This window comes from Haemaphysalis longicornis, unplaced genomic scaffold (assembly GCF_048455015.1).
Source record: "Haemaphysalis longicornis isolate Haplotype H1 unplaced genomic scaffold, Haemaphysalis longicornis Haplotype H1 scaffold_2, whole genome shotgun sequence".
Lineage (NCBI taxonomy): Eukaryota > Metazoa > Arthropoda > Arachnida > Ixodida > Ixodidae > Haemaphysalis > Haemaphysalis longicornis.
In genome coordinates, this window is record NW_027526295.1 from 160,925,588 (window position 1) to 160,950,006 (window position 24,419).

The window sequence follows — 24,419 nt, forward strand, 5'->3', positions numbered from 1 at the left end:
ACTTAACTGCACACATGCTTGCCTCTTCCCTTTTTTGCACTTCCTTTTTTGCACGACGTCGAAGCTGTGCAAGAAAAGCCTAGCACGTGCAAGACTTGCATGAAACAGCTGTCCTGCTGATGCTGAAGTTTTCGGCTAGTTCAGTGGCATGACTGAAGAATTAAGAATGTATGCCAAATTTTCGTTCCACTGTTGTGCCGTCTCTCTCAACTTTTAATTTTTTATAAAAATTTTTTAACCAGTGCGTGAACACTCAGCTGTAAGTCCTGATTGTCTAAGTCGTCTTTTCTGTAGCTATGTTTTAAAAGCAGCATAAACGCTAAACCCAATAGCGTGTGTGTATTCAAAAATATTTGATTCTATTCGCATTTAGTTTTGAGTATTTGATTTGCAGTTGAAATTTGCTATCCGCCCACCTCTACTGATAAGATAGTTAGACAATGTTTACAGCTTGCCTGATTCAGGGTCCCTTTAACAGGACCATGGAAGTTTTATATGAAACAACTAGCCTTTTGGCGACCCAATCAACTTCATTCTGTCCATTAAGGGTGCTTTTTTCAACAAAAGTCTGTAAAAAATCTTGAAAATCTCGTAAATTTTACACTACACAACGTAAGCAGCAATACGGTTGGGGAAATATTAAAAAGAGAGTTAGCATTCAATCGATACAACAAAGTGGAACTAGAGACACCTCTACAATCACATAGTCATGTTCCTTGGTAGTGGCTTTTGTTGGTGGCTGCCACTCGTACAAACATGATCCTGTGACGCTGTGCAGACTGTGTGAGAAAGTGACTGGTGGATTGAAATTACTTTATCGATTTTCCCTATTATCTGCACCAATTGTTTGAAGTCTGCAATAAAATTTGCGTCGTTGTTGGGACATAGCAGTCTTTTTAATCGACCAATCGTGTATTTCATGTTCAGGCCTCTCTTAAAGGGTTAAAGAAGGGTGACCGAAAACCACAGGCCACTCCAACTCGTATGCCGTATAAATGCGTGTAAGGTCTGCACACCCAATGTTTCGAACTCTATATCTTAGGAAAAAGTATATTGTAAATTAATTGTGTATGGATCGCACCCCAATGTTCAGGGCACGCTGTACCCTCAAAACTTAGTTCATAAAAAAAAAAGCAGTACTATCACCAATTACGTTGCATTTAGTGATCATTATTTCTTTTAGCTGTGCTTAAAGAGCACATTGTTCCACTCCTCTTTTCTAAAATAAAAAAGAAAACCAAATGCAGTGGTGCAGTGAAAAGTGCAAAGATGGCTTGAGTACGCTGTAAATTTTTGCAATTTTTTTCTCGATTAACCCTGAACTCCTTCCCCCTCCCCCACCAATGCCGTGCCAGGAAAACGACCAAGTCACTGTTCAACCCCAACTTTGGGAGCATCTTCCGCACGCACCACAACCCGACGTACTTCTCGCGGCGCCTGTTCCGCTACTCGGACATCTACATGTCGCACGTCACCAACCTGCTCAACTACTCGCTCCGGCACACCTTCTACCCCCGGCGGGGAGCCCTGCCACATGAGTGCCACACCCCGCACAGCTAAGCCTACTTCCATCTCACGTGGGCTAGCGATGCGGAGGATGTTGGGAGGTATGACGGGCTAACACCAGCTTGTGGCGCTAGGGTGATTGCCGTCGTTTGATGCGGGAAAGGCTTGTTGATGCTAGAGCACGTCCGTCAAACGACAGAGCGATGCTAATGGGAAGTGGCATAACCAGAAAGCGAGCTTAGAAGTGTTGTTTGAGTGGTTCCATCCTTTTTCGGTCTAGGAGGGGGGGGGGGGGGGGGGGGGGGCAGTCTCCAGCTGTATTGTGCATGAATGCTGTACGTGAGGGACTAGTGATCTGTGGATGCTGGGAAGTAGATCGTACTAACCAGCTGTGATGGTAGGGTGATTGATTGCAGTCATTTGATGCGGGCAAACCTTGCTGATGCTAGAACGTGTCCACTGAATGATGGAGCAATGTGGAGAAGTGGCGCAGCCAGAAAGCAAGCTTAGAAGTGCTGGTTGAGTGTTTTTATCGTATCATGCTTTGTTTGCGAAGTGGGGAGGTCGAGATTCATATTTTCATTGTTTGAGCCAGCACACCAGGACCCCGTGGGCTCATCCGATCTACAATTCTCAGTGATGCGTTGCTCAAAGTATGTACGTGGTTTGTGCAGTTTGTTGTTTTTTCGTTTTTTTTTTTGAGTGAGTGGAATTAGTGGCAGCTACTGGCTTGTGCAAGGGCTAGCGCTGTTGCCGAGAGCATGTTAGGTGCATCGTAAAAGCGCTGAGCTTTAGGTTATGAAGGCTGATGACAGTAACGGCGGGAGAATTCAAGAGATCGGCCCATTCCTACCTTTTTCTTGGCTTTCGTTTCCCAAGGGTGCTTTTGAGCCGACAATGGAGGCAATTGGCGTCCAGTTATACTACCCCTGAATCTTCGTTAGAGTGGAAAAGAGCAAGGATAAGACAGGTTGGTGAATATCGGGGTGGATGAAGAGGGCAGTGCAAGTATGGTTTTTAATGAATTTTTTTGCTGAGAGGGCTTCCCGCGTGAACACTGGTTGTGTGGTCTTTTTTTCTCTGGGTACTACGGAGCACTTCTTTTTCTTGCGTATACGTATGGCTAACAGGGCTGCATTTTTAGCCGTCTACCTTATCTAGTTGGAGATTACGAAAGATTTCCTGTGTCACAAAAGAGGCGTGACATAAAAATAAAAAAAAAACATTTCTTCTGGCACAAGAGAGGTGTCACCTCACCACTCTGCGATGTGGTGCCCCTTTTGTGAGTGTGAGACATTCTCTGCAATTTCGCCCACCCAGGGAGAACGAAAGGGTGGCAATCAATTCAGGTCTGGCAGCAGTCGTAAGAAGTTGGTGTTTGTGACAGATTTAGCCTGCAAGCAACGTCGTCATAGTTGAGGGCTCGTCAAATTTATAGCTGGAAAAGCCGAGCTATTGTGTCGTATGGACGTATTATAATGCAGGCCATGTATCTAGAGAGCGCGTTGCGTTTTCGTTTTGTTGGCTTTTTACCAGGTGAGAATTCAGGTAGGAAATGGCAATAGTTTAGTGCAACTTTCTTGCTGGCGTTTTCTCATTATTTTTTTTCTCGAAGCTCCTTTACAGGGCTGGCGTTGCTCGTGGCAATGTAATTATGTAGAAACATTAATGCTACCAGTTTATTGCAGTCTGATGAAAGTGCAACGCTTTTTCTTGTACTGCTAACACAAAAGTTGTAGGGGTATCAAAAGGTATGGGCTTCCAGTTTGCAGGCATTGTGCTCGAGATTTGGTTCGCGAGGGTTATATTTAATGTTTTTTGTCTTTGAATCAGACAGAAGGGAGAAATGTACATATTTTGAAGTACAAACATTGGCTGCTAGTGTGTGTGGCCGAATGTGTCTGCACTGTTGCTACCGCTCCCTCACCCATTTTTTCCTTATCCGTGAGCACTTTGCTGCGCGTAGCTTTATGTCTCCACCCAATAGGTTTCTGCATACAAAGTACATGTTCTGGCTATTTAAAACCGTGGAGAGGCATTACATCGAACGATTTGTGTAAGCGTAATCACAGGGTAGCTGTTGTGATACCACTCAATCATGATCCATCGCTTTTATTGTAAAAGTCAATTTTGTTGCCGAGATGTGGGCGTAACCTGTGCCATCGTAAGACCCTGCATTTATTGGCAGGTAAGCTTGTCTTTTCTTTCCTGAGTACGCTAAAAAAAGGATTTCCGAAAAAACCTTTAGGCGAAGAAAACATTGTGGCTTTTTCTGTAAAACCTGCAGGGTTTTTTTTGTTTTTTTACCAATTTAAGTAGCAATGTTTTGTTGTAGCCTTGTAATGCACTCAGCTGACAATACGTACCAAAGATATTGATAGAATTAGTGCTTTGATCATCATAATATAGTTGCATTTTGCTCTTTAATAAAGCTTTTCCTTGATGTAAGTGTACATTCAGGCATTAAAATGCTGGCAAATAGCACCGTGATGGCCCAGCGCATATATAACAAGGAACAAATAGACTCAGTGATAATACTATGACCTGCCTCGGACGTTAAACTCCCCAAAACACAGAGCACAGCCTCTCCAGTGTACGGCTTGCATCTCCATCTATTGTTGCTGCAAGGTGTTTTGAGAGGGCAGAGAGAATGGACGTACGAAAGATGCTAGCGGGCTTTCAATGTACAGTCACTGTTTCAACCGTGTGTTCGTTAATGTGTATCTCGTTAGTCTGCAGACTTTTTAGCATCTCTCACGAGATAGTTAGTGCCGAATGGACCTTTACCAAGTCGTGCTGTTTGCATGCGTAACCTCGAGGTGCCATGGTGAACTGATATTCAGTGCTGGGCAGGTGAAAAACTACGTAACAACGTAAGGAAAGCAGCATAAACGCCACTCGTTTTACTCAAAGCTGCCAGCCTATGAATCTGTCAAGCATTGTCAACCTTCAGAGATGTTTGGGGACTAATCCAGTCATCGTGGTGGAGGAAAATTTGCAAGTGTGAATGGTGATGTGATGCATATTGCTGCACGCCATTACGGATGTTGTACTGCTTATGTGTAACGTCACGGTTCCAGTCGCAGCCAATTGGTCGTTGTGCTATCGGGAAAAGGTCTGTTATCGGGGATGAGCTCAGACATGGTTACAGGCATGATGTTGTCACGATAGTTTGTATCATGATAGTTGTATCGTGTTAGTTTGTTTCTACCGTGCTGTCTGTTGTTTCTAGCATTGGCTCACGGAAAACAGTATTGGTAGTTGTGCGATGAAAACAATTCGTGTTTCGATAGAACTTTACTGCGATTAGTTATCAGGGGCTGGTTAGTTATGGTGCCGAGTTGTAAGACAGCTAGACTGCAGAAGAGTGTGCCATAGGATGTAGTCACGTGAATTATTGTACGATCTGGTTATAGGTTTCGTGTACACGAAACATTGCTGGCTTGCCTTCTCTGTTTGGTTGTGTGCTGTCGCCCGTACAGATGTATTAATTTTGATACCTTCAAGGTGCATTCTGTATCATTTATCTTTATACGCGAGTTTTTCTGCTATAATTTTCTTCTGTGCATTTATTTTGGGGATTCATGTTGATCCAAGTGGTTTGCGACTACTAATATAGTGTTCTGTGTAAAGGGTAAAAAGTATAAAACTGGCTTCAAGTGGCTTGTTATTTATTGGCGTTGCTGCAGCAGTCAATGGATGCTGGGCATAGCATGTTAAATTGATATGCAATGGCGCTAAAGCTAAGTTATCCTGCTAGGGATTGCTCTTTAGTTAAAACGTCTTAAAATTGTTAAGAGCGAAAAGGTTATGCTGCGGCAGAATGTATAAAGCGCAGTCTTCATCACATTGGAAATGTGTTTTATTCCTGCAAAACATGCCTTTTGATAAGCGGTACTTACAGCAGTGTTGGCAGCAGCAGCTGCGTTTAGGGGAGCACCCAAACGCGCTTCTCTGCATAACCACTTGTGGAGCCTCTTCTGTCAAGAAAAAAATCTTCTGTTGGTTCTGGCCACTTGGTAAAGATGTCCTCAAAATAGTAAGTAGTGCCTGTGTTTTGTAGTTTTGCACATTTGTTTCGTGCGAAAAAAGAAAGGAAGGAAGAAACTTGAATTGTGGAGAAATAAAGTCTGTCACTTTTGCCTAGCGTGCACATTGTCATTATTGCTTCCATTCTTGATAGCAATGTTATTGAGTTTTATGTTCTGTGAGCGTGGTGAACAATCTTTGCAAACAGATACGGTAGCTGTCAGCAGGGAAGTTTATAGCCTAGCCCCCAAAGGCCAGATGCTTACAGCTACGGCGAGCATTTTTTTGTTGTTGAATAAAGCCTGCTGTGAGACCTTTATGTATGATACCTCACTTGGTCAGGTGCTCTGAACTGCTAGCAAGTGGTGCTTTTGTGGTGTGATCCAAATCTGGTAGCGTCATTCAACGAAGTCACGCACAAGTCACGCAATGGAGTTGCTATGAAAAGGGAAAAAATGCGCAGCCCTTTTTAACTCTTGATTGAAGCTCGACCTCCATGATGACCCAACCTCTGTGATGACTCGACCTCTACTATGACTGGTGGTAGCGATTTAAGTTCGGTTTTTGCGATTTAAGCGATTAAATTTTTATTAGACAGGACAGCAGCAGTGGCAGTCTGAGGGGAGGAGGCGTCAAGTATGGTGCGTAGAATCTGGAGAGCAGGGGCATGCTGCAAGGCTAAGTCCTCTCACCTTTCCTCACCTTGCCATGCTCGGCTTCCCCAAAAAATTAAGAAAAATGGAGGCCTTAAATCACAGTCTCTATGTACGTAAAGTCGCTGTCAAAGTTGTGGCCACGTGTAAGACACCATGCAATGAGCTGTAGATGCAGTGGACATTGAGTTGCTAAAATTTCGCTTGCGCTCTACTGACAAAACCAAAGAAGATACGAGTCGACAACGGAAATATCAAAAATCACTCTACACCGCTGGGGGGCAGCTTGTGCTGAGCATAGTAACTAGACTGCGAATCTAGACTAACACGTACAACACTTGAGACTGCAATGGCGCTCGAAAAGAGTGCATATCAAACAACTCGTCTTGTTGCAGATTGTCAATCAGCACCATGGAATAAAAGACGGAAACCTGATCAGACTTGTCCAAGTGCTCGTCCTGAGCCGTGTAGTTTATATCACCTCATTCCTGAATCTCAAGACAGATGAAAAGAATGAGATAAATGCATTATCAAGTAAGCCTTCAAACAGGTGGTAGGCATACATGTCAGTGCATTTAATGAACGTTTCAATGGATCAATTGATTGTGGGGTGTAACGCGCTGACGCTACACAGGCAATGAGGCGCACCGTAGTGGAGGGCTTTAGATTAATTTTGACCACCCGGAAATCTTTAACGTGTGCCGATATCTCGAACACATGGGCATTTTGGCTTTTCGCTTCCATCAGAAAAGCGGCCGCCGCAGCCGGGAATCGAACCCGCATCTTTGGGCTCAGCAGCACAATGCCATAGCCACTGAGCCACCGCAGTGGGTAATGAACGTTTAGAAGTGCTGAGACTGCATAATATCCTGGATGAGCTGATCAAAGCTTAGAGGACCACTCTACTAGAAAAGCTCTCCAACAAGCTGGCTGGGCAGCACACTTTAGAATCTTTGAACATTGGGCCTTCCTGAGTATCCATCCCAAATTGTCTGCAAACTGCCCGGGGCACGGTAAGGCGCTCAATTTTCCCATTCATTCTTATGAGACACCCGGTCCAAAGGCAGTCTTCCTACGGACTACTCGGGACTGGAAAATTGACATGTGGGTTCGAGCTAGTCGGTACCCTATGATCAACACCTTTAAGTGCAAAAAATCTTAGACGAAGGACGTGAAGGACAGGACAGGCGCTATTCGTGTCCTTGACCTTCACATCCTACGCCTGAACATTTTCACACTTGAAGGTGTTCGTAAATCGAGAATGCCCTTTAATTACAAATTCGAATTTGGTGCCAAATTTGAAATTACACCTAGGATGTGCGCTTACGTCCAACGGTTACTGAGAAACACACATCACACACAACGCGGAACTCGAGCACACGACAGCAAAGGCCCTGCACAAAGTATTACGAATGTCCGAGGACGTGCTTTATCTATGCAGACGATGCCATGACCACTGCGGTAGTGAATCGATAGGCCGATTCAATTGCTTCTGGAGCGATCTTCACGTTGTCACTGGAAGTTGTGGAGGTGGTGGCCATTGCCCTGGGAATGACGACGTCCTCCAAATACAAATTCGTAGTGAGCGACTCCAAGTCGGCCTGACTAAATTTTGCAGGGGGTTGTGCGTCGTCCAAAGTGCTTGGAATTCTGCCAGCCGGTTTCCGTGGAGACCGGGTCAGAGGGGTTCCAAATCGCCTGAGCTCTGGCTCACTCCATCCTGGGAAAACAGATTCCTGGGAAAACAGATTGCGCGCAATGCAGCTCGAGGTCTAACCAACTGAGTCAACATCGAACCGTCTGCCATTAATGCTCACTTGTTTTGCCGTTGGTCACGGACAGGCTGGCATCCTGTTGGGACAGACTCAATCATCACAGATTAGAGAGGGCCAAGTACCCCTCAGCTCACAGAACCTTATCAAATGGCAGTAAGTGGCATGATGACTGCACCGTATTAACACCTTCCCCAACCCTATAGCCTACAGCCAGTGTTTTTCAGGCCTGTATACAGACGAATTCAAAATTTGTGGAGGCAAGCAGTCCTCCAAATGGTTTAGTTATGAAAAAAAAAAAAAAGAATAGTCAGGATGGGAAAAAAAATAAAGGCACCCTTTAGTGTAAGATATCAGAATACAGGCCATTGGGAAACCATGCTGCTAAGCTTCGACTTGGATATCACAAGTTTAGCTCTTCCGGATTGCAGAACATGTCGCTGGGGTCTACGGACCCCTGGCTGCCACCTAAAAGGGGGAGAAGACAGAAGAGGATCTCCAAGTTCTTTCTCCTATCTCGACCCCACCCTCGGTAAAATAAAGTTGTTCCACTATACTACTATGTGTGACCCACACTTTGTACAGCATGTGTCTGCTCCTCTACAAAGAGCAGCTGCGTGGATGGTAAAGTTGCGTTGAAATGGGGGACAGCATGATGCCAGCAGGGGCACAAAATCCTGGGATCTGTGGCGACTTCTTTCTAAGCTGGGTCGAAACCTCCCCACACGTTTTTGCAACGGTTTACAGGAGCCATGAAGACAAAATGCAAGTTTGATTCACTAAAAAGACTTCTTTGTCCCGATAACGAAGATACCACTTTTATTGAAAACTTGGAACAAGTAATCGAGATATTAAGGAAAACAGGAGAAGTGGTGACTACCCAACCACCTGGCGATTTTTCTGCTATGTCACACAAACTATAGTTAGTGCGATTGGCAGCTGCCGACCTAAGCGATCACCAAGAAACGTGACTGGCGATTGTAGTGGGGCTTCTAGTTAATCTTTGATTATATCACTTGTATGTGAATGTGTAGTTAAAACACCGATAAAAATGTTTTTTAGTGCCGTCCCGTAGTACATAATCACTACCCATATTATGACACGGTAGCGTGAAATCCGCAACATTTTCGACATTGCTTGTGTTTTTTTGGTTTAACCCTTTTGGCCCTGGTGTCCTATATTTAGGACATTCACTAAAATTCTTCTAGCAGTTTGTGAACAAAACCAAAACAGCTACTTTTCAGGGAAATAGTTCTCCAAGGATGCCTCTTTAGATAGATATCAATTGTTCGTTTTTTTTCTACAACTGAACACTAGAGACCCTAGCAAAAATTACCAATAGACAAAACCAATAGCCTATTGGGTTATTGACACCAATAGCTATTGGTGTATCAGTCTATAGGTGTGTTGGTACCTATTGGTGTATTGGTCTAGTCCTATAGGTGTATTGGTACCTATTGGTGTATTGGTCTAGTCCTATAGGTGTATTGGTACCTATTGGTGTATTGGTATCATGGGCCCACTGAAATATGGCCAAATGCATGCCAAGGCCTTTAGTTCACTGCATTCATTTGTCCATGCTACACTTGCTTCAGCAAGTTTCTAAACACAACGTGGTCCACTACCCTTCAAATACCACAAAGCCGTAAGTGCTGGTTGACTGCAGCTTTATTGCCCGACAGGCTGTCGAATTTCCGGTGCATATATTCCTCGAGTCCGAGTCAGAGCTGCAAGACCTGCAAAAAACAGATGGCAATAATTAGAAATTTCCGCAATAACTGCACATTTTTATAAGTGTGTCTACCATTTCGTCCAGGCGAAACATATACCACTCTGCGGCAGCACGCCGCTCGACCCCAACGAACTACGGTTCGTCAGTACGCCGATGTGGTCGGAACGCTTCTAAAGCTAGACATTCCGTTTCGATTCCATCTGGATGAAACACTACCCGCGGCACTTCGTTTCATCTGTACAAAACGCTATATGCACAGTCGTTAATCGGAACACGAAGTCCTACATGCATTTGTACTCAATTCACACGTGGTTGCATCGATAGTGGCTTTTCCAAAAATAAAAGCACCGCTTGTTGACCTGCTTTGCTATTTTTAATAAAACATTTTATAGAGAGAAAAAGCTTCTAGCTTCACGGTGAAAAGAAATGTATACATACCTTCAAATGCCCAAATCCGAGCTGCGTAATGCGTGCATGATCGTCACCTCGCCGTGCGTGAAGACAAGAATCCTTGAGTACGAGCGACGTCGAAGGTGTCTTTACGTTATAGTGCTCCACAGATGATGTCCTCGTAACATTAAAACTAACAAATAAAATGTGAGGCACTAAAATTCACAAACACGGTGGCTGGCCGCTGAGATGAACGCCCGTGCAGGGGATCGTGCCAAAGCGCCGGACATGGAAGAAGCCATTTTGCTTTTTCTTGCATACGAAACTACCGCCAGGTTCATACTTTCAGAGAAGCATTATTGAGCAGTTTTAATTAATGTATGTCACCTTAAAATTATGATGCAATTTTAAAATGCGGGTTTAATTATTTTGGTGATAATTTTGATTTTGTAGGCTTTGCTTTCTGCTTTCTGCAAACATACATGAAGTACGACAGCTATCCTAAGAACCGGCCGTTGAATCGGCACCCAAAACAAAATGGCCGCTCCGCGGCACAGCGAGAAACTTTTCTTTCCTCCATGACAGCGAGTTTAGAAAAATTAGAGGCGATGATTATGAAGGCGAGCGCTGACGCTCGCGAAAAAAATCTATAACTACTGTAGGCACAGAATCACACGCGCGGTGTTTTTTGCTTGTCGCAAGCATTGCGGGCAACCACCATGAGCCGGCGGCTGCAACTCGTTGCTACCAGGAAATTTTTGAGCGCTACAGGGACATTATTTTTGAGGCGTGCTAAATGCAAAATGCTTGCAGCTGACGTGAATCGAATGTCTTCGGGCAGAAACATTGCTTGCAGGGCTGCAGATTAATTTTGACCACCGGTGGTGTGTACCGATCGAGCGCCGCAGCGCGAGATCGACACACGGGCGGTTTTACCTTTCTCCCCGATCTGGAAAACAACCGCTGCGGCCGGGATCGCACCCCCGTCCTTGGGCTTAGCAGCACACCGCCTAAAAAAAGCTAACAGCTCTACTTTTTATTAGTGCCTGTAAATCAATAGCACCGAACAATGTATTTGACCAATAGATATCCCCTATTGGTCTATTAGGCTGATACAACCAATAGCTATTGGTCCCACTATCCCAATAGCTTTTAGTCCCAATAGCTATTGGTCCCATTGGGACCAATAGAACCAATACGAATTGGTCTATTGGACCAATACATGTCACTCTATCGGACCAATAGATTTTGTATTGGTCCTATAGATACTCAAATAGAACCAATAGCCTGACCTATAGGACCAATACATTATTTCTATTGGACCAATACAAATTTCTATTGGAATTTTCTATTGGAATTTTCTATTTCTATTGAAATCACTGGCTCGAGCCAGTGATTTCCAAAATTTATGCGAACAAGCAGAGAGATTTTTTTTGCTGGAATTTATCATTTTAATTGCCTACTGACCTAATTAAATGTTGTGCCACTACATCGCTAATCACTTGCACAACAAGCTCAATTTTTTGCTTCAAATTAATGAAAACACCACAAGAAAATGTTTTTGCGAGAAATAAAGAATTCAGGGCGGAAAGGTTAGAAGTGCATTTTGTGGCTGGAATGAAGCTGAGTGAGTTACTTGAGGCTAGCAGACTGCTTCTTGACAGCTAAGCATGCTTACTCATGCTGCAAAGTCACATCTGAGTGCCATTTGTCTCTCATTTTCATCAGCCTTTCTGAGGTGCCTGTATAGATGGGAATGGCCTGACAGAAGTAATGGGCCTGACAGATCTGAATTAAGTCAGGATTTTAGGTTTCAAAAACGATTTCTGCAGAGAGCATATATTCTCTGCACTAAAAAAGAAAAGAAAAACCAGCAGTCTTGGGCATCACAATGAACTGAGAGGAAGTGAAGGCTGTGGATGGGGAAATAAAAATTTGGCACTCAGTGCCATTGAGCCCAAGAAGGTGCCGCTCAAAGTATGCTGACATCACCAATGATCCTTGGGGCAGCTAGCACTCCTCCATGGCCTTTCTCACTGAACACCACAATCACTACAATTCTTATCGACCATACAGGGTTGCACCGGATGGTGCACGTGGTGCAGAACAACGATGCAATGGGGTCAGGGGTGAATACAAACTGACTTCTGGGTGGAAGAGTTTGGGGGGGGGGGCTATCTCGGGGATGGCACGCAGCAGAGGGAGATGCATTGTCCAAGACCTGTGACAAGAATGTGTGCCTTTGCCCCCTCCTCTGCTCCCTATTTTACCTCCCCATTGTCACGTCCGTGCAAGTTCAGAAGAGTATACGTGTAACTCTCTCCCAACCCCCACACCCATGAACCTGGCATTCACCATCGAATGAAGTTGGTTTAGGCTCACGGAAACAACTGGCAACGCAGAGCAGCTGAATGCCTACTACTAGCGTTTTGCGAAGGCTGGGGCGCACACTTCTCATATCGGTTTGGTGTGCTCAAAAACCCTTTCCGCCAAAAACATCAAAAATAAGGCAAGGCGAAACGTGCAAAACAAACGATGGCGCAGCAAATACGCAGAAAACTCTAAATGTAACAAGTTACAACTAACAAATACTTGCCGTGCCTGATCCTTGATCGCACTACGTCAAACTCATTGTAGTGCAGCTACTGGTTGATGATACTGGTGCAGATACTGGTAGTGCAAATACTAGTTAGGTTTCCGTTTTTTTTTTTTTTGAGTGATGCTCGCGCATTAAAGGCAGCCAGGGTTTACGAAGAACACAGAAAGTAAGCAGGCCGTTTCCCGGCCGCCCAGCGCAGCTTCTCACGCCATGGCGTGGGCGAAACGAGAAAAGCGATGGGCTCCATGCATGGCGGCGGCAATCGCGTCGGTGGGGCTATATTCTAGGGACCATATAGTGGGGCCGTGCATGCTCACATGCTGCCGGTCTCAGTCGAGGAATGACGAGGCTTTGTCAGCGGAGCAGGCCGCACGAGTTCCTTGGACGCTGTTCAACGTACAACTGCACTGCCCCACAAGCGGCGCGATTGGGGTTGTGTAGGGTTCGAGTGAAGATACATAGATAGAAGCAACTTTATTTAGTCGCCTGCAGAGCGACACCACCATTAAGTGGCGCCGCGACGCGATCCAAACCTGGGCCGTCCAGCAGGTCTCGGCGGCTCTTGAAAGACAAAGGCCGAGCGAAACCGCCGGGCCGGGAGTGAAGAGAAGTCACGGGTGCGCTGCAGCCATGGCGACTCGCGCGACGTCGCAGCTGCCGTATTCTTACTTTGGATTGCGTTCTGAGGCCTTCCAAGGGCCTTCCAAAAATTGTGTCTGTTGCTTACATAAGGCTGCTGCGTGGGTTAGTAGGTTAGCCGTGCAAACGCGCGAAGGTTAGTGCGTTATTAACAATGAATGGCTTTGATCAAACCCTTTATTTTCCGTGAGCGCTACAAATAATAAAGTGAGTGCATGAATTTAACATGATTATTTCGCAGCGGTGTAGCTAATTACGCAGTTGCCAAATGCTGTGGTTTGGCCAACGTAAATTGCGCGTGATTTTTAAAAGTAAGCTTTGATTATGGTTGGCTAGCCGCAGCCACAGAAGAAAATAGCCTGTTAACGTTCGCGGTCGGTTGACAGGTGAAACAGAGGCGGCCGGAAACGCCGGGCCGGTGACCGCGCTGTACGCGTTTCTTTTTCGTGCGGTTAATGTGCGGTTTTGCACGGGCAGAAAGGCTTCTGTACCGTTGTTCGCTTCAGCTATAGCTTGCTAGTATGACAGAAACATCGACGCCCATGCGAGACATATGCGCGAAACGCATGAATGCCATGAGAAGAAAACGTTGAGTCCGGTCGCAGCTCCGTACGTTTCCCGCTTGTTTCTCTCCACCTTCTACAGTGGCGTAACTAAGGGGAGGGGGGCAGGGGATCACAAGTGCCCCGGGAGCCACTTGGGTGGGGGCGCCAAACCGAGTCCTCCCAACACGTGCCCGACGGAAAAAAGCGGCAGCGGGTTGCCGTATGTCACCGCAGCGGGGCGGCACGGCCGCAAAAGTCGCTGTTGAAGAGGGCACCAGTTCGGGCTTGTTGGCACGATATTGAAGCAAAAGAGGTGCGCTGAGGACAAGGACGACGAGAGGGAGTCACACTTGGGGCGCAATGTCCGGGGACACTAGCGCTCCGGGGACACTAGGGACGCTAGCGCCCCGCGCGTCTCCCTGCATAGCGCCTCTTCTGTCCGCCCTTGTCTTCGTCAGCACTATTGTTTTGCTACATTGTCGCTGTTCAAGCCGTTAGAGTGCTTTCCTTGTCACGAAGCGGTGCCACCTATGTGTGAATACTTAGGTACAGAGTCCAGGAGGCAACCCCAGATGATATCCAGTGTGTGTGTGTGTGCGTGCTGCATGTATGCATGTGCTTTCTGTTTTCGTTTGTATTCCAGAAGCGGGCGGTGGGGTGGGGGACGCTCTTAAAATTTGCACCCCCACAATTCGATTAACCCCTGGCAGGTATCCTTACAAGGCGAGGTGGACCACTAGCAGTAGATTTAAGGGAACCTCTTTTATTTTCACACCAACGCATTATGGTCGTGTTCCATCAAAAACGATTACCCGCCGCGAATGCTCAGTGGAAGGCGTTGCGCTCCTGAGCCTGCGCGGTTGGGTTCTATTTCGAGCCGCAGCGGTTATTAGATGCGACGCTGAGAGCATCTCTTGTCGGCGGCCCTGTCCTTCCTGCGCGCGTCCGTTGTTGCCCGCGTGCGTCCGTTGTCCGCGTGCGTCCGCACCGCTGCGCCCCTCCTCCTCTCGCCGTGATAGCGCGCCGTCTCCCCCAACATCTGTGGCGCGCGCAGTGGGGCGCGCTCTCTCACTTCGCCGGTGGGCGGCGCTGCGCGCGGCGCAAGCGCGCTGTGCGCATGTGCAGCGCCCTCTCTCTCCGCGGTCTCCTCTCCTTCGGGCGCGCTGCGGATACAAGCGGAGGGCCGCGCTCCGGCAACACCCTCTGGACTAGTCCAGAGGGTGTTGGCTCCGGCCGGTCTCTCAGTCGACGGTCGTCCGCGCTAAGCTTGCTCTCTCTCTCTCGCATTACCCGACGATTGCTCACGCAATTCGAGTAATCGACCCAACGGAAACGCACAATGGAACCCCCTTCAGTGACGCATCACACCAGGGCTCCCGCGAGGGGAGGTGGGCGTAATTTTTTTTATGATGAAGTTGAAACACTGAAATAACCAATAAACAACCGGTCAATGACGAACGACCGCTTTAATAAGTTAGACGATAATCATGGTGAAGAAGTGACCCGCTCGTGGCTAGCCTATCTTCTTTCAAACGGGCAGCATTTGGCATTTGTTCCCACGTTTTTTTACCGCTCAGATCAACTATCATCTTTTCAGAAAGAAGGGCAATCCGCCTCTTTCACAACCCCACTGCGCATGCGCAATCCCCTAGCGGCCAAGTCCCTAAGCAGTCCAGTAGGGGCAGCAGACGACATTCCCCACAGCTCCCGCACAAGCGGGAAGGGGTCGTGGTTGTATTTACATCGTTCGATTTTTTGTGTGTGCTCGTTGTGCGCGGAACAATGCCCACAACTTGTGCTGCGTTCCGCTGTAACTCGGAGTGCCGAAAAGGGAGCGGTGTCGGCTTCTATCGCTTCCCGTCGGCCGCACGCGATCGGCTACGGCGGTTTGCGTCGCTCGCGTCGGCTCGGGTGATGGGAACTATAGGCTTAGCATCCTGGCGGATATTTGATGGCTGCTATCTGTGCAACTGCGAATGACAATCCGCAACACAACTTTTCACTACACTATCATCCCCTTTCTCGCATGTGGAACTCTATTAAGTTATAACTGCCGTTTGAGCGATCGGTGACCAAGACATCTGCGTAGCCTGTTTCGATGCTTCCGCGCAGGTATCGCCATCTCTCGACCGCTCGGCGCACCGCGCACCGCGGCGACCGGTCAGCGTAGGCGGCTTGCATTGCGGCAGATATATCTGATCGCCGCTTTTAAAATAAGCCGTGACAACAATCCCTAGCACAATTTTTCACCACACTAACACCTACTTTCTCGCATGTGGAACTTTTTAGCGATCAGATTGATTCAGAAGAGCAGCGACAAGCGCGGTTGCTACCGTGGTCTGCGTCGGTTCGAGCCGCTGAGTGTGCCGAGCTGGCAGGCGCGGCCGGCGTGTGCGCGGACTGTTTCCGAGGGCAGAAAACGCTTCACGATTGCTTGCTTTATCCATTTCTTGCGAACAAACGCGCAGAATCTACAAATTCAGCTCAGCGATCATCGTAGTTGACCATGGAGCAAAAACAGTGGGCGGAGCGACGCCGACGACGCATCTCATGCGCGCATCGGGCCGTCTCAAATTCACGCGTACGACTAGTCGTGGCGACAGTCGTAACGATCAGTCGCATGCGAATCGCGTGTACCAATCGTACATGTGTTCAGCGCTTAAAGGCATTTTGCGAACTGCCGGCCTTTGTTGAGCTGGCGATCGCACTTCATGCCAGACGACTCCAAGTACTGCTCGCTCTGCTGCTCGGACGGCACACGGATCTGTCCGAGATTTCTCTGCCAGCCCTCATTCAGTGATAAGAAGCCGCCTGGTATTATGTGATGATCAGGGGCTGTCATCTTAAGGCGTTATAACACCAATACAGAAGAAAATCTTCGGCTGCTACTCGCCGTAATGTGGGATTGCCGTGCATACAACGAGAACGCAGCCGGAGGAAACGCCGGCAAACCCTACGGCTTCAACTTCCGCTAGGCACGCTAGGTGGCAGCACACCGCAATGAAAGAGGCGGATTAATAAGTGTAAGGCACCCGAGAGCATTAAACTTCACGAAAATGAAAAAAATCACCGAATGTGTTTCACACAGTGGAAATAAATTTAATCGGTACAGCAGAAATAATTGGTGCCGACCTCCAATCACAGATGTAGAAAGAAAGGCACAAGTGGCGTGAAATTTTGACGAGAGTCCTCCACTGGATAAAATTCCTTGCTACTCAGAACTTAGCATTGCGAGGCCACCGAGAGTCTTCAAACAGCCATGAGAGCAATGTCGGAAATTTCCTTGGTCTTTTGAAGTTGCTGTTTTTGACCCCGTCATGAAGCAACACTTCGCATATGTTGAATCTCATCCCGGCTCCACATCGTACCTATCACGTCTTGCCCAAAACGAACTCATCCACCTGATGGCTGCCGCAGTTCGCGAGTCCTTGTTGCAAAGAATCAGTAAAGACAAATATTATGGCATTATGTTCGACACGACTCCCTACCAGGTGCACCGTGAACAAATGTCAGAGGTTGTGGGATACGTGAAAGTTGATTTCGATAAGAAATAAGTTAATGTTGAGGAGTCCTTCCTCGGTTTTATCTAGGTAAGGAAGAAATTTGCTAAGAGAGGTGATGTTACGCAAGCTAGAAGCGGATAAAATGAACCTACAGGACTGTCGTGCTAGTACAACGCTGCCGTGATGGCTGGACAAAAAAGTAGCGTCAGTCCAAGAATTGTGGAAAAAAAAAAAAAAAAAACAACTGGCAATTTTCGTAAACTGTGACAATCACTCGCTCAACTTGGTTGGAGTACATGCTGCAAAGCAAGACACCATGATGATGGCCCTTTTTGGGACCACCGAAGCGCATGTTTTTTCTCGCTCAATGCACAGTTGGGAGAAGCTAAAAGATGCCGTGCTTGTTGTTGCCAAGTCAAAGTCGCAGACAGACCAGATGGAGTGCAAGGGTTGAAGCGATGAATCCGGTCAGTAGATATCTCGAGGAGACACCTGAAATTCCCCAAGGAATGATAAATACCGGCGAAGAAACAAGCGAAGCGAGAAGAGAAGCCACACTATTGCACAAGCGGACGTAAAGTTATTTCTTTTGCTCGGCTTTTGGAACAAGATACTGGTTCGCATAGATCTTGTTCAGAAAAGGCTGCAAGACTCAAAAACATTTCTTTCACGAGGCTGCCTTAATCATAAAAGCTCTCAGAGATTCCTTTCATGACGAAAGGGAAACGCTGGTGAGTGAGTCACTCGATGAAGGGCTTGGTCTCTGTGAGGCGTTGGATGTCGATGTTGAAAGGCGTTCAAGACAAAAAAGTCAGATGCCTGGTGAAAAGCCGAAAGGAGGAAGGTTAACGGCTAAGCATGGAATAGAGAGGGTCATGAAATACACACTCGACCGTCTTAGAGGTTTACTCACCTGCACGACACCGATGCCAGGTTTGGCTTTCTCCTGGGGCAGTATTCTCGTAACTGTCCCTTTTGAAAACGTCCCTTTTGCGTCCCTTTCATCGTGACGTACTTCCGGCTAAGCAGTGGGCTTTGGCAGTAGGTTTGCCGCTTTTGCGTTACGTCACTTCCTGTTGTTTGCTTTTAGCCAATCAGGGCTCGTCAAAAGGGACACTTCTGAAAGAGACGCGAAAGGGACAAAACTCGAGAATACCGCCCCTGGACATCAACAAGCCGTGATACGGCGTCGACAAGAATTCATTTCATTTCATTTCATTTCATTTCAATTAACTTTATTTTTAATTCCAACATGATAGTTAAAAAAACTGCTGGGACCCAAAGCCAAAGCTTAGTATAGGGTCCAATGTTGCGATACAAGGAATTGTAACAGGACACAGAATACAAGATGCGAAAACATTGCGAATATCGAAAATAAGATTAGGGCATTGTACAAACATGTATGTTCACACACTCAAACTTGGGCAGGATAACGGAAATATGCAACTTTATACACAGATAAAAGAAATGCAATAAATAACAACGACTAGGCTGTAAACTTTCGCTGGGCGTAGTGATATTGGTAGAGAAGAGTTTAACGATTTTGTGACTATTTCGGGAGTGACTGCTAGTAACAGAAATTCATTGATGAGTGCAAAGAAATGTTTCTTTATTTTAAGGGGAACGTTAACAGCCGATTTTATGTCCCGGGACAAACTGTTCCAGATTTTGGTACCGATGAACTGTAGTCGTCGTTCTCCACATACGTTATTGGTGGAGGGTAGGTTGAAGTTACCAGCAACAGAATTCCTAAATGAATTCTCTTGCTGTCCCAACAGAATGAACTAAAATACGTAGCTACACCTTTGGCGAGTTTTACCGTACCGACGTTGACGCGCAGGATCTCTAAAAGGGATTTTAGACTGCCGGCTGCTGCTTTCCGGCGGGACAGAAAGTTTCAAAACCTCAAGAACTTCTGCAATTTATAGTACTCTATGAAGCGTATTTCTCAACCGTAGCGACTTCATTCAGATATAGCTGAGCATTTTCCCTCAGTGGCTGCGAGAGGTCCTTCAGCAAGCTGAAATTGATACTTTCTTTTTTGCGGGCCACAATGGGCCAGGGAAGACTCTCCGAACTCTCTATGCCGAGCGTGGAAAGAGTAGAAACCAGAAAACGAACTTTGATGACATTATACAGCAGTCTGCTTCATCGAAAGTACGAAAGGGGCTGCTACAGATTTTATGGAGTGCCCTAGTGTATAGTATTTTCATATTTGTGTTAGTAATTAAGCAATGACGTAATTAAAACATTTTTAACATAAAAAACGAGTTTTAAAGCAACGCTTTCTACCTCTACCAGACAATGGTTCTTTCGTGGCGTGCGGGACAAGAAACTCCCAGCGCAGCTGGGGAGGGCGCTTTTCACTCACGAAGCACAATGTAGATGGCTAGGCGAATGGGCGGTATTACCCAGCGTTCTCCGTGCTCGCCCCGGCGGGCGCGTCGGCGGAACTCTTCCGTCGGCTTTGTCGTCTGCTTTAGCGACGATTGTTTTAGGCATGTTTTGGCGCAGCTTCGCGTCCATTGAGCGCTTCCTTCGCACGGCTTGATTAATGTGTTCGACAGAACCTCCTGGGTAACCAGAACCCGATATAATTATGTGGTCGTACGGCAAAGATACGTTAAAGATTAGTTTGCAGGGCGGGAAAAACAAAATAGAGACCACATACAGACAACTGGCCGTTAGAGAAACGCTACCTTTTGCGCACTGCCTGCCACGAATGGGACTCCGTTCTCTAAATTTGTGAATACCAATTCGGTTATGTTTTAAGAGGTATTAAAAAAGGCGAAAGAAGCAACTGGTTCTGATAAATAGCGATTATAAAAGTTCCCTCAGCTTTTTCGAAATTCTCAAATTGATAAATAAACCAGTTTAAGGGAGTATAAATGGGAATCACTAAGCTGACATGCCGAATTGTTTCGATGTCTAAGCTTGTGCCGCGTGGTGGCACAGCCCCGAGCTAGCACATCAGGATGGCTAGGTTCCGCTGTCTCACCCTTCGAAAGACGCTCTTTTCTTTCCGCCGACGCACGGCCGGGCTGCAGCGGTGGCATCCGCCGCACTAGCCCTGCAGTGGCCGACGCTGCTGCGTTCGTGACTCCGCCCCCGCGAATTTTAGGTAACGGCTGGGAGAATCTCTTGTTTCACTCTTTGTAGAGCCACGTGGGTGAATCCAAGTGACGTCGCATGGGCAATTGTTGTAGGTGTCGTTTAAAGCTTTGCTTTCCAACCACCTTCACAGCGTGGATTGGAGCCATTTTTTTTTCTTCTTGGCAACTTGCTGACGACGAGCATCAGCAGTGTCATCACAAGTGGCAGTGATATGCGACGAAGAGACAACAGGGATTGCCGGGATGAGTTTTTTAAGTCATCATTACCATTGATAAAAAAATGTGGGCATAGTATACAGATATTAAGTTTGCAATAAATAAGTTTGAGCAATACATTTCATGGTCGTATTTTGTGTCAAGCAAGACGAAAACCGGTGACCGAGAAGGTCAGTTTATTTTTTCACTTTTCTTTCGTACCTTGCGGACTTCTGGCGTATACGGTACGATGCATACATATGCTAAACGGCTATAATTCACTGTAGCGAACAATCAATCATACAATCAGTCATTCGCTTTCCCGAAATAGCCAGATGGCCTTTTTTCAACATAGATGACGACGACGATAATAATAATAATAATCAATCAATCAATCAATCAATCGATCAATCAATCAATCAATCATTTATTTGCGTGCCCAGGAACAGCCGGGGGGGCCTTTGTGCTGGCGCACGGAAACAGAAACACAAGAAACATAATGTACACATCTCTCAAATACAAAATAAAATACGAAAAAAAAAACGAAAGGATAGCTTATGTTGAAGTTACGGAATGAAAGTCATTTAAGTGCATGAACTCAAGGATAAAAGACAAATGCAGAATAAGAAAAGTTGGCAGTTACGCCAATACAAACTCACAGACATATTTGCGAAACAGAGTAGGACAATCATTAAATATATCAAGGTAATCCGAGTACCGATTGTACGTGCATTGTAGTCGGCACACAGGGCACAAGACACGCAGACAATTGGAGTTGCAAAAGGTATCATGTTTCCTGGTCCACTTTTGCGGCACATAAAGACGAACATGTTGTAGCAGCTCACCACAAGACACTATGCCGTGCATAATTTTAAAGAGGAAGAGAATATCAGCCTTGTTCCGCCTGGAAGTTAAGCATGATAGCGTCAATGAAGAGGGCGATCCAGGGTTATAATTACTACTATCGCCAAAGCGATGGTTGAAGATAGATATGAACTTATTTTGGACTCTTTCTACAAGCTTACGGTTTGTTTTACTCGTGCTGTTCCAGACAACAGATGCATATTCAAGCTGAGGACGACATATAGTTGTGTAGAGCTTGAGAAGAGAAATCGGCTCCTTGAACTCCTTGGACACGCGACAGACAACGCCAAGCGATCGAAGAGCTCTACGAGTAATTACCTGAATATGTGGAGAGAAGCTCAGTTGTGGAGAGAAGCAATAATAATAATAATAATAATAATAATAATAATAATAATAATAATAATAATAATAATAATAATAATAATAATAATAATAATAATAATAATCAATCAATCAATCAATCAACCTTTATTTTCGGTGCCCAGGAACAACCCTAAGGTCTTGGTGCTGGCACACCATATACAAAACATTAATAAAAGAAACGTAGAACAGCACGGCACAAGACACAAAATCATCAATATGACAGAAAAAATAAAGTAAAAAGACTTACAGAAATTCAGAAAAAAAGCAAAAAAAAAAACAGTGTTGCAAGCTATGGCCCTCGGCCAGCGAGACGTTCAAGGCACTTGAGAAAAGGAAATATACAACAAGATACACAGTGCATATGATAGAGACAGAGTGTACATATAAAACGAGAGTTGAGATTTCAGAAAAGTTACAGTGCAATAAAGTATTAGCGTAAAACGAGCGATGCCTTTGCAATGTCCCATCTTGTCGAGACACACAAAAAACATAGCAACACGTTTGACAGAAAAATAGCGAAAAAATAATGGCAGGAAGAACAGACATAAATGATCAGACCAACAAATCGCAGAGATAATAAAAATGACGAATGAATCAACCAATTAATTGTTTAATACTGTATCCAGGAACGATGTGCTGGTGCGGAAAGAAAAGTGCATGTCTCAGAAAAATATAGAAAATGGCATTGCTTAGTCTGAACGAGAATGAGACACTTTGAGATACACACACGCCGACACACGCACATGACCCGTGCACATATGCAAACAAGGCAAGTGCAAGACATGATTAAAACTCTGTACACTGAAACATGTAAACCGGAAAAAAGATATTAGCTAAAAATCATGCCACAATGAAGGCATAAAACTTACATACACAAGTGAATCATCGAAACAATTAACATACATACATAGATAAACCTAACCCCGGTAGCATAAAGTGTGTGAGTTGAAGTTACATACTAGGGCAAGCAAACTACTCCTGGATTGCCAAGCTTCGCAGTTCCTTACAAAAAGCTGGAAAGGGACGATGGAATACGTCCAAACTTCCTGCGTGCATATTGTATAGGTGCTGAATGCGTCCCACGGGACTCTTGACACGGGCAGGGACATGAAACGGTCTAGGTGCCCTGGTGTTGCCTGTCGGGGTTCTCAAATTTATGGCACCCAACAACTCTGTACAATCAATGAGGCTGTGGACCAGTTTGTACAAGAATAAAAGGTCAGCCTTGGCCCTCCGGCTGTGTAGTGGGTCCATTACAAGCAAGCTGGCGGCATCAACACCAGGATAATCTTTAGCCTTCACAGTAGCGTACCTATGTTTTAGTATTGAGAGAAATTTAGTTTGCACTCTCTCAATGGCCGCCGCGTTGGACCGACACGTTGCATTCCAGACGACGGATGCGTATTCCAATAGAGGGCGGCACATTGAGGTATAGAGCTGAAGAAATGTGTCTGGATAGTTGAACTCTCTGGAGACCCGACATGTTGCACCTAGTGTTCGCAAAGCACGACGGGTAATCTCATTAGTATGAGCTGTAAATGTGAGCTTAGAGTCAAACAAAACTCCCAAGTCTCTGATTTGACATACCCGATTCAGATCTTCTTCACTTATACGATAGGTGAAATTGATATCATCTGTTTTACGGGTATACGACACCACTTTGGTTTTTGCACTGTTGAGTATCAACTTATTTCTGTTGCACCAGTCCGAAAACGCGGCGATATCACATTGCAGTTGTGCACAGTCTGATATGTTGCCAATCACTTTGAATATTTTAATATCATCTGCGTATAGCAAGAACGATGAGTACTGAATTGCTGTCGAAACATCGTTGACAAAGAGTGAAAACAAAAGAGGTCCAAGGACAGAGCCTTGAGGCACCCCGCTGGTGGCTGAGTACGTTCCGGAGTGTAGCCCGTTACAGTGAACGTAGCAGTGACGACTGGTAAGGTAGTCACGCAGCAGATCTAGCAACGGATCAGGAATGTCAAGGTGGGAAAGTTTTTTACACAACAATGAATGGGAAACCACATCGAATGCCTTGCTAAGGTCACAGTATACCACGTCAAGTTGGCCTCGGTCTTCCACGGCCTCTGACGCATGTTCCATAAAGGAAACTAAGTTTGTAGTGGTCGAGCGCCCACGTATAAAACCATGTTGATTTGGAATAATTTCATATCTTACTCTGGATGTAATGAGGGAATGAATTATAGATTCAAAAATTTTAGAAGCACTGCACAGGAGGGAAATCGGTCTATAATTTTTTGCATCTGTTTTTGACCCGGATTTGTGTACAGGTACAACTTTAGCAATTTTCCAACAGTTAGGAAACGTGCCAGTACTAATACAGTTGTTAAACACACATACAAGCACTGGAGCAAGGATAGGACTGAAAGCCTTGAGTAGAGCCATGGGAATGCCATCTGGGCCACAGGCTAGCGAGGGCTTCGCGTCCCGTAGGCTTTTTATCACGATTTCCTCCCCTACAAATGCCGTGCTCGGTGCCATACCGCGAC

At 45.8% G+C, this 24,419-nt stretch overlaps 1 protein-coding gene across 1 annotated transcript in view; it reads left to right on the top strand.

Moving 5' to 3' along the window:
* Positions 1-1,801, top strand: part of Nt5c (5' nucleotidase C) — a 38,259-nt gene extending 36,458 nt beyond the window's left edge. Inside the window, exon 14 of the mRNA XM_077698523.1 lies at positions 1,356-1,801. Within this exon, the coding sequence (XP_077554649.1) occupies positions 1,356-1,560 (205 nt within the window). The 3' untranslated portion in view covers positions 1,561-1,801. The remainder of the gene's footprint in view (positions 1-1,355) is intronic.
* The last annotated feature ends 22,618 nt before the right edge of the window (positions 1,802-24,419 follow it).